Raw genomic sequence first — 10934 nt, forward strand, 5'->3', positions numbered from 1 at the left:
CTAAATCATAAACAACGCTTCAAGATCACAAGCGCAGTGAGAGGTTGAGCTTGTCCTGGCTGTTTTGCATGAGCGATACAATAATTTGATTGCAAGAGCACATACTTCTTTTCTTAAAATAAAACCTCAACCCTTCTTTTTTTCTTCGAGTGCCATTTCACAAACATACCCTACACGGGAAAAGAAAGAATAAACTCGCAACAGGAATCATCAATTCGAATAATCTTTCTAGTAGCAGGGCTTGGAATGCTTTTGCGTGTCAACATGGCAAAAACAGAAATTGGTAAAAAGGCAACAATATAAAAGCACACAGAAGATTGAACATTTGAACGACTTCTAAGATCTTTTGTTCTCAATGGTTATATTACATCGTCGGAAGTTGTACAAACCCATCTATGACTCTGCTGAAGATACTCGGTACATGCCCAAGCAAGGGTATAACACTAACTAAATAAAGAATAATACATACACAAGGGGGAAAAAAAACAAGCAGAAACAGTAGCAACACTCACCATGCCACTACCACTAGCCAACCCAATTTGCTCGGATGATATATCGCCCGCTTTTCAACACCTTTCAACATTAACAAAACTGGGCCAAAGACATCCAAATATGAAACAAACTCCAAAACAGATGATACAAATGAATTCCGAAGCCTCCAGGCAGGTACATGCACTTCTGGTAAATAACATGCTTATGAGGAAAGTTGGAACCTGCCACTACGCTTTTTTCTTCTCCATCCCTAGCAATTTTTTTAAAAAAAAGTGAGAAGCAAAATTCAGATATGTGTAATCAACAAGATTGATAACCATAACCAGAATACTAGTAATAAATACAGCAAGTCAAAGTGGGAGCTACTCACAAAGGCAGCATAATAAATAAAAGTCAAACCCGCCAGAACAACAAATGATATTTGGAACACGTTATACCTGTAATGCAATCACCAATGCGTCCAACAAGATCAGTGGAGTGGACAGTGACAAATAGAATAAAAAAAAGAGGCAAAGAATGTTTATGTTGGAGCTCACTTGTACAAATATTTAATTCCACGGAGTGACTGCAATGTGTGACCGAAAATTTCTTGGGCTGCAGTTGCTTGAGCATAGTAGCCAAATGCAGTGGCACAGAACTGAATCACGCTGAAATTGCAAAAGCCAATATATTTTTTAATGATTAGAAATTAAGTTCTCTATCACAAAATAATTATCTTCTGTTATAAAATACAGAATAGAAGCATTCTCAAAAAAAAATACACAATAAAAGTTGCAGCATAGGATGAAGGAAATGGAAGGTTTCATTGTGAAGTTCATTATTGCAAATAATTAAAAGACAAGGGACATATATGTTCATAGCATCATTATCTAACAGATTCTCCAAGCCTCTAAATGTCAACTTGGATAATAAAATCATACATGACCAAATGTTAGTTATAACCAAATCTTGCATTAGCTTTTAGCAACACAAACTGGAGAATATTTAGAAAACAAGATGCTCAGGGATCAAAGATGTGAACCTAATGGAGCATAGGAGAATGAGTCCCACATTGAAAAGAAAGGAGTTCATTAGAGTGGCTCCCCACCTGAAAACAAGTCCATTCAATTAACAAGCCATCAAAATACTGCTGAAATTACATATCAACAGAGACATGATAAGATTTTTTTTTAAAAAAAAAAGAGCTGCCGTATCTATTACTTCATGGGATGAATCGTAATGAAAACTAATCTCAGGCCCAGCATCATTGCCCCAGCTATGACTGCAAGCAGAAGGTAGAAGCAGAAGAAAGCAAACGCAACAGTACCCAGAAGACCTGGCAAAGTAGCAGAAAATACATCTAAAGGTAAGATCACCAAGTAAGAAAGGGGGAAAGGGCAAACAAGGAAATACTAGAGTATAAAAAATTACCCCATATGTCATCCAACTTGATGAAGACCTCATTCAGGAAAGGAGAAAGTGGTGGATCAACCAACAGGTATATGATAATATGAGCAACCCAAGCCACCGAAACAATCAACCTAATAATAATAAAAAAGCAACTGAGGTCAGAAACATCGAAGACAATTTATCTGTACTTCTTTCTTATTCTTCAACTTCCACATGGAGCATTTTCCAGTTTTTATAACAATATTATCCTATCTATGCTTTGAAAGAATGCTCTGTACTCATCTATTCTCTAGGACATTGGTCACTATGCACTGCTTAAAGGAACTACTACTGTCTCCCACGGAATGGAAAACAGAGAAACTCTAAAGGTAATAGAAGAAATGCATAGAGCTTTGAATAGTCACACATGTGGCTGCACTTACCCTAAGATTCCCAACACAAGTTTTGCCAAGTAGCCAAGAACCGTCAAAGCCCAGGCTGTCTCAGCCTGAAATGACAGAGAAGAACATTAATGGTAAAATAGTGGTTCTGCTTCAAAGCTAGTCAGGGAGTTAGGATTATCACCTTCTCCCCTTGCGGGTACATCTCTTCTAACAGCTTTACATCTTCTTCTAGCTGAAGCAATTCCTGAAGTTTAAACATGCATGAAAATTAAGTCCAGTGACCAAGACATGGATTCAAAATGAACCGACCAAACCATCAAATTGTTCATACCACTTTTTGTAGTAACCAACCAACTTATATTAAAATCTTGAGCTTGTACAGGTATTCAAAAGAATTAAAATACTTTGATTGAAGTTCCAAAACATTTTAACAATCATACTAAATCATAGCATGGAAACAAACATTACTTGATTTACACCCATCTTTTAATTCAGAAAATAAACAGAATCAACTAAGAAGTTTTGTAAAACTCAAGTCTGAATCTAAGCTAGAATTTTCAAAGCTTTAGGGTGAGTAACACAGAATAAAACAGCCCGTCAGCCACAAATTCAAGTTCAAACCCTGCCTGCTTAACAGTACACTGAGCATGCACTGAACCCACTGCACAGCAATGAAACAAAGAGGGAGGGAGAGAGACTAATTAAAAGCATGCAGCACAGAACTTCACAGTTACCTTTTCTACTGACTTGACATTTTTACGCCATTTTCTACCCTTGGAACCACTTCTTTCCTCCTGATGGAGTGCATCAGCTGCTTTCTTCAGTTCTCTCGCTTTTTTACCAAATTCAGTTGCTTCCTGCATGATATTAACAGCTATCCATAAGAACCAGAAATTATATGCACTTTCCCTTAACTATTTAAGGTATGTAGTTGCACACTACTACTTGTCATGCAAGGAAGAATCAACCTTAATATATTGTGACCGCGTGATAACAGCCTTTGGACGCCTGATGAAAGAGAAGATAAGTCCCAATGGCAAACAAGCAATCCCAACACCACCAAATATCTGAAAAAATGAAAGAGCATATTATATATGATATTCTTCCACATGGACAAAGCTGAAAGGAAATTCGCACATAAAGCAATTTTTATGACAATTGAGTATGGTCTTTGGAGACTTGCATGTATTTAGGCATCCACATGTTTTCATCACAGAACCTTTACCCAGGCACCAACTCTTTTCAAACCATTGATCTTTGATGAAATCATAAAGGGGCACTACACCACACTCAAAATTTGATTCCATATTTCACAAAAGAAAAGAAATTTTTAATAAAATCAGAAGCCAAAAGTTTGCATGAATGATCATACCGCAAAGAGTACAGATCCAACAATTGTAGCAAGAGCAACAACATATTCTGGAAATGTAGCGCGCATGGTCCAAGTTTTCTCTGAGGAAGCATTTGCAAGATATGCAGAGCACTGCCCAGAAAATCAAAAATGAGAAAAATGAAAACACAGGAACATGCATAAGAATAAGTTTCAAAGTTCCTTAATTGCACTATTAAACTGCAATATAAGAAGCAAATACAGGTAAAATAATATACCACAACAACATAGCTAACCAACTATACAGAAACAGAACCTGGTGTGGGCCACTTCCAATACATGGTTGACTGCCTGAGAAATCCCAAGTACTCGGAAAAGTAGTTGTGGTCGAAGAGAGATGCCTAACAGTGAAGTCAACTTTTCCAATAACCCCTAATATAACCACAAAAGGAATTAAACCAATAGCATGTACATTACATCTAAATCAATCAACACAAACACAACACTAACCTACTAAACCTTCATCTAATCATGTAACACACAGAAAGTTACACTCAACAACTAAGCACACACGCCCATTAAACAAAATCCTCACCCGAACATCATCTAACCATAAGAATTTCATCTAGCTGATTTAAATCATCATTTATTAGCTCAATTACTCACATTTCTAACTGTACCGCATCAATTCATGAACTCCAAAAAAATACTTCATACACCATTCTTTAGCTAACTATTTAAAACAAAACATCTCAACCACGCCTCAACATACATTTTGGTTTTCTTCAATCAAAAATTATTAATTAAAATCAAATATATATATATATATATATATATATCAACTATACCGTATAAAATGCCGAGCACAAGACCACACACAATCGCCGTTGTTATAACCCACAGTAAAGCACTTTTAATTCTTTTAGCAACACTCCTGCAAGCCAAAAGGATAAAATTACGAACCCAGTTAAAATGAGATTCAATTTACAAATTAATAATCTCCTAAAAAATCAAATAAAAAAACCTACTTGTCCTGATCCCCTTCATAGTAAAACATCGCAAAAGGAATAATGAAAAAAACAAGCACAGCATCAACAATGTATACAGCAATCCAGAGATCCTTCATTGGCAAGGTAAGATTGCACGCGCCATTATAAATCGCGTGACGACAAGCTTGCCGGTTGGCTACGTCAGCCGGTAACATCAAAATCGAGATAGCGGCAACGGAGAGGCCAAAAACGACAACGAATTTGGGAAAATAAGCTTGATTCTTGTCGTCCGGATGCTGGTAATTGACTAGGAGGTAGACATTGAACAAGAGCACGATGATGCACACTACTATAGCTACGATTACCAGTGCTAAATTGAAATCTCCCATTTTTTAACGCTCTCTCGATTTGAAATCGAGATGAAATTAGGATTTCGTAATTTTTTTTCTTCAGATTTGGTTTAAAAGGGGAGGTTCCTTTTGGGGGTTTGGCTCCGGCGAGGTGCTTTGAGTATGGCGTGTGAGAGGAAATGACGGTTTTGTCCTGAGAGAAGGGGGTTAATAGCGGAGGGAGATGGGATATGTTAAAGGTGGGTTTGGGGTTTTCGATTATATTACTGTCAAAGAGTCTATTTATTTTTGTTTTAATTTTTTATTTTTTTATTTTAAATTATTTTATTTTATTTTCAAATTATTTTAGTATACTATATCAAAAAAAAATTAAAATATAAAAAAAATTATTTTAAAATACTTTTAAATAAAAGTATTCTAAAAAAATAATCGTTAGGATTGAAACCAAAGCCCACGGTTTTTTGATGGTGAGGCTATTGGCACAGCCTCTGTATTGTCAAAGCCTTTTTGAAATTTTATATTTAATACCCAGACTGCTTAAAACAATTAGACTATATTAGTGTAAACTAGCCCCTGCACTTGTGCCACGCTGCAGGTAGGTTTCAAAATTAATTGCTAATGTAAAAGAAAAAAATATCTGTATTATAGATATGTTTTCTCGTATTATGTTTTGTTAATTGAAAAATAGAAAGATGGTTTTTATTGAAAAATATATAATTTAATAAATAAACTAAATTTAAAAGAAAAATAGAAAGATGGTTTCAAAATTAAAAATATATAATTTAATAAATAAATTTAAAAGAAAAAATTTAAAAATAAATTACAATAATATCTCTAAAGTATTATGAAATTATAGAAACAATTAAAAAGATTAATTACTATTTAAAAAATAAACTAAACAATTTTTAAAATCAAAAAGATGATATTAATTAAAATTAAAAAATTACAATTAAAAGAGGTCAGACCCATTTGAATTGTTAAAAAAGAGTGGATGAGGCATCATCATCCGCTCTAGAAGTATTGTTATCCATTATAGATAACGAGTCATCCATTAGAGCATTATTTGATCACCTCTAAAGTTAGAAAAACCATGTTCAAGTTTTTTACTAAAAAAAACTTTATTTTTTTCAACTTAATTTTTACTAAAAACACCTCAAAAATATTATAAAAACCTAAATAAAGAGATTCATACCAAAACATCTAAAAAACATCAATAAAGATATTTTCAAATCTAAATCACCCTATAATCAGTTCAAAAACCAAGAAAAAAATTAAAACATAATTTATGGATCTTGATCTATTTTTTATTCTCCATGTTTAAATGGAATAAATCATTTTTATTCTCAAGTTGGCCTATTACCCACTCCAACACATAAATATACCAACGAACCCACTAATTAATAAGAAACTAGAAGGAAAAAAAAAAGAAAGGGTTTGTGTTTCTAGCGTGATGAGATATTCGTATCAGCGTAAAAATACAAGAACAAGAAACTTTATTCACTGTGCATTATTGATGATGAAGAAAACAATGAAGAAGATGCTAATCACGGGCAAGAACTCGGTTATAAAGAAATCACTCCTCATATTTCCATTAATGCCTTAGAAGGGATATCAGGTTTTCACACTTTAACAGTGATTGAAAGGGTCTAAACTAATAAGCAAAGCTACAAATACATAACAATGTTAGTCAAGCAATCCTTTTACTCATTCCAAGCCAAATAGGGACGAATAATTTTTTTTTATCTTAAATCCATTTAAAGCACAAACGCTTCAGATAATACGCCATGTCTTTTTCTAAATAAAAAAAATTCATCGTCTCTAACCTGAAAAGGTTGAATAATCTTTGCTTAGGTGGAGATTACATAAGAGTTGAATTGAGTTATAGAAACTAGGGTATATATTCAAGACCATACATGTGGTTATGACAAAGTCTTGAAGAAAGTTTTGTAATACTATTGGTTAATCTATGCTATATATTGTAATTTTAAGCACGTAAAAGCCAAATAATTAGCCATTAAATAAAATAAAATCGAACCATGTAGATGATTTTGAAAACCATAAAATTGGTCGGTGTCACATTTTTGTTGAAACTCCATTGCTAAGCCAAATAGCTAGCTTTTACCGTTAAGTCAAATGGTCAACATCAATGTTTTTTTTTTATTAACATGGATGTTCGGGTCAGCTTGCACGCACCTCAACTAATCTCATGGACCCTGAAGTTAATGACCATGTAAATCTCCAGTGACTTTGAGGTTTGTGAGACTCGAACTGGTGACTTCTAAGAAGCAAACTCAAGCATCAATGTTTTCTTAAAAACTCTTCTCATTACCACTAGGCTTGCCAACATGGATTAATTGACTAAATAAAACTCATCATTCCTATTTTTGGATATCTATATATTGCACTCCGCACATTAGCATTCTATATGTTGTAAACGAGTATATAACAACATATATATGTCTCCATAAAGGAAAACAAAAACATATATTTGACTTTTAAACTATATTCTTGCTTTATAACTAAAGACAACTCTTAAGCATGTTATCCTTTAATAAACAAATTCTCTATTCACGATCCATTTATAATTTTTTATTATTTTCCCCTAAAAATAATTTTAGAAGTTTGAAGTAGGGGTGAGCAAAAAAACCGAGAAACCGATTAAACCGAGAAAACCGAGAAAAAAATAACCAAAAAAACCAAACAAAAAAAAAAAACCGATTAAACCGATTATTTTTTAAAAAAAAAGTTCGGTTCGGTTCGGTTTCGGTTTGAGAAACCTGAAACCGACCAAACCCCAACCGAACCGAACCGGTTCAGTTAAGGGGTACTATAAATACAAAATTTCTTAACCCTAGCAAGCAATACGCGTCCTCTGCGTCCAGCCGCCCCCTCTCAACCCTCACAAATTCACAGAATCACAATTCATTGATTCAGTGCTCACAGATCTTTCATCTTTCTCAAGTCTCAAACTCTCAATCTCAGAATCTCTCACACTCTCAGTCGTCCAGCCGCCCCCTCTCAACCCTCACAAACCAGATAAAAAATAATTAATCTTCATCTCCATTCTCCTGAGTTCTTGACTCTACAAATCTGGACAAACCAGCCATATCCCTCTCCTAGTCTCCCACACGGGCATGACACCCAACCCGACCCGACCTAACCTCCAGATCTAGCAAACCAGTCACCTCCCTCTCTCACACCCGACCTGACCTTGAATCTTGTAACACCAGGTATGATTTTTTTTTTCTCTCAATCTCTATTTTTTTTTTGAAAAAACATATGCTCTGTAGTGTGATCTGTGTATTTGAGATTTGTGAACACTAGAGCTCAACAGTTACAAGATCTTATCCAGTAAGTAACTCTCTTTTACGTTTTTATATGGTGTTTTGAGTGCTGGATTTTGTTTGTTTTAGATGGTTGTGTACTGGGCGTTGATAAAGTTTAGATTTTTGGATCTTGGATGGTGTTTTTTTGGCTGATTGTGCTTTGTGTGTTGAAAAAGGTGGGATTTTTAAGGGTAATGTGCATGTTGGTGTATTTGGGCTGTTATGAAACAATAATTTAATGTGAGTTGGACATGTTTGAAGATGAAAGGTGTTGCATTTTTATCTGTTTAATCCTGCAAACTCGGAACCATGAGGGCTTGTTTGTGTGGATCCTGCAAACAGATTAATACTTGCAAAAATGAAGATTCTTCTAGCTTTCGCATAGATTTGCTGAGAAGCAGTTGCGGGCGGTGAGGGATGTTGAGGTACATTTCTTGACTTCAGCTAAATCTTAGAAATAATTGAATCACTGTGGCAAACTTAAGCTAAGAGTGCTAGACATTGCAGCATGCTATTCATCAAGCTATTGCTTCACCTCAACAAATAGCCATCCATAGCTCAAAAACGTTTACAGTGTATAGACTAGGCTTCTTCCAGAGTTGATTTTGTCAATCCGCAACCAAATTAATCTTGGACATGGCAAGGGTCATCTGCTTATTTTATTCTCTTGTCAATAATGTTTTGGTTTCTAGACAGCAGTACCTAGCATTCTTGAGATAACTGACGAGCTCTTCTTCAAGAGAACTATCAACATCCTAGCTTGCATTATTGTGAAGCTAGGAATCAATTAGCCACGAATTTTGTCTAACCAAAAATCAAAACTGCACTTATGTAGTTTCTATTTTCTGATTAACAAAAGGCCATAAACATGTTTGAGAGTAAGATTTTTTCTTCCCGCAATTTCCAAGTGCAGTGTTATAAATTTTTGTTGTTAATGTTACCTTGAGTCAGGTAACTTGCACCTTTTATTTTGTTTGTATGATTTATTAATTAAATTGTTTGCAATCATTTAACATGTTTAATTTTTTATTTTGTAGAATTTGGTGGAAAATTACATGTAACATTGGATGATAATTAGTTCAGAAGTTACTTTGATGGTAACATACTACTCTTTATTTTTACATATTCTAATTTATTTTATCATATTATAATTTTAGATTTTGATTTTCAGGTTTTGATGTCAATGGTATTATGGAATCAAAGTGCAATGTTCTTGTCATCTTGATGTGCTTTCTAATTGGGATGATGTGCATAATGAAGATTTATATTTTTGCATGAAGTGTTTTATTTTTTATGGCAATGTTATTTGTTATTTCTTTTTATGCCCTTTTGAAGGTAATGCTTTGTAATTTTAATTTTAATTTGGTGTGTGTTATTTAAATTTTGATGAAGGAGGAGTTCAAAATACAAATATTAGAAAGACTTGCAACATATTAAATACAATATTAGCACTAATAATTTAATATAAATGAATATTTAGTTACAAAAAAATATTAAATATATTATAGAATTTTGTAATAAAATTAGATAATATTTATATTATTTACAAGCCCATCAGAAAGCCCATTAGAAAGCCCAAAAAGGCCCAAAAAGCCCAAAAAAACAATAGTACAGGTTTTCCGGTTTTTCTGTTAAAAAAACCAAACCAAACCGAACCGAAACCGGTCGGTTTGAACCGGAACCGGTTCGGTTCCGGTTTGAATTTTTCAGTTTTTCAAATTTTGATTTTGGTTAGTTTTTTAGATAAAAACCGAACCGAACCGAATTTGCTCACCCCTAGTTTGAAGAGACAATCTACATTGCTCAAGTTGCGTTTCGAGTTTTTATTCATTTTGATTGTTGGCCGTATACACATTGCATGTTTTACGATGTCAATTGCTGCTACGTTATGTATACTAACTCAAACCGAATTTGAATTAGGAAGATTTTTTTAGATAATTATCTTATTTGATGGTTAATTGAATATTGTTAAATCCAACTCAAACTTTATTCTATATGTATATGTATATGTATATGTGTGTGTGCGCGCGCACACACACACAAGTGAAATGTTGTTACGATTAAAGTTGGTCTGAAAACTAGATATCTCAAGTTTTCCAATCATATATGGTATATGGTAGGCTCATTAATTCATTCATGAGAGAGAATGACATGTTTGAAGTCAGAACTGAAATTTGTTAAGAATGTGAGAAAATTGGAGATTCAGACTACACAGAGGAATTTTAGCATAAAGACTTTGTTTTCATTACTCAATTTTATTTATTTATTTAATATTGTTTAGTTATTTTTAATTTGGGTTTGTTCTGACCTATTAGATATTGTTTAGAGGTTTATTTTATTATTGAATTTATGTTAGTTAATTATTAGTGCAGGGTCATTAGCTTGCAATCCAAAAGATTTTATTATTGGGTTAGAGTTCTGTCAAACCTAATTTTTAACTTTTCATGCTATTATATACTTTGCTGGGGTTGCTTGGCCACATAATTAAGAGGTCTCATCACAATAAAGATCTACTTCTTAGCCAAACAAAAGTATGTTTACTAACTTAATAAAGAACATTAAGCACGAGGAACTAAAGCAACCACACAAGTTGATGCAAAGGCCTTCAGATGTGCATGCAAAGAAAAAGGCTTCTCTTATCATTTAAAAATAAGATGACCAAAGTTAATTTTTCA

The 10934-nt window shown here is 33.7% G+C and overlaps 1 protein-coding gene and 1 long non-coding RNA gene across 2 annotated transcripts; one reads left to right on the plus strand and one right to left on the minus strand.

Annotated features, from left to right (window-relative positions):
- Window positions 1-317: 317 nt before the first annotated feature.
- Window positions 318-5149, minus strand: LOC133690358 (LIMR family protein At5g01460-like). The gene is made up of 14 exons (XM_062110627.1): window positions 4623-5149; window positions 4443-4528; window positions 3911-4026; window positions 3637-3747; window positions 3233-3331; window positions 2999-3121; window positions 2446-2508; window positions 2304-2368; window positions 1903-2012; window positions 1693-1807; window positions 1514-1579; window positions 1029-1139; window positions 863-929; window positions 318-742 (listed from the first exon to the last, which is right to left on the minus strand). Exons 1-14 carry the CDS (start codon window positions 4970-4972, stop codon window positions 695-697), a joined length of 1530 nt encoding a protein of 509 aa, XP_061966611.1. The 5' UTR covers window positions 4973-5149; the 3' UTR covers window positions 318-694.
- Window positions 5150-7810: 2661 nt separating this feature from the next.
- LOC133688049 (uncharacterized) lies at window positions 7811-9650 on the plus strand. The gene is made up of 2 exons (XR_009841101.1): window positions 7811-8684; window positions 9297-9650. It is a non-coding gene; the product is annotated as an uncharacterized LOC133688049 (long non-coding RNA).
- The last annotated feature ends 1284 nt before the right edge of the window (window positions 9651-10934 follow it).

The sequence above is a fragment of the Populus nigra genome, chromosome 3 (genome assembly GCF_951802175.1).
Source record: "Populus nigra chromosome 3, ddPopNigr1.1, whole genome shotgun sequence".
NCBI lineage: Eukaryota > Viridiplantae > Streptophyta > Magnoliopsida > Malpighiales > Salicaceae > Populus > Populus nigra.

Excerpts from the sequence above, each read along its gene's own strand:
- LOC133690358 (XM_062110627.1), bottom strand. The coding sequence starts at position 4,972 with ATGGGAGATTTCAATTTAGCACTGGTAATCGTAGCTATAGTAGTGTGC. Across the intron at positions 3,332-3,636 it reads TTGGATCTGTACTCTTTGCG|ATATTTGGTGGTGTTGGGAT; the intron begins GTATGATCATTC and ends TCATTTTTTCAG. Across the intron at positions 2,013-2,303 it reads CTTGTGTTGGGAATCTTAGG|GTTGATTGTTTCGGTGGCTT; the intron begins GTAAGTGCAGCC and ends TATTATTATTAG.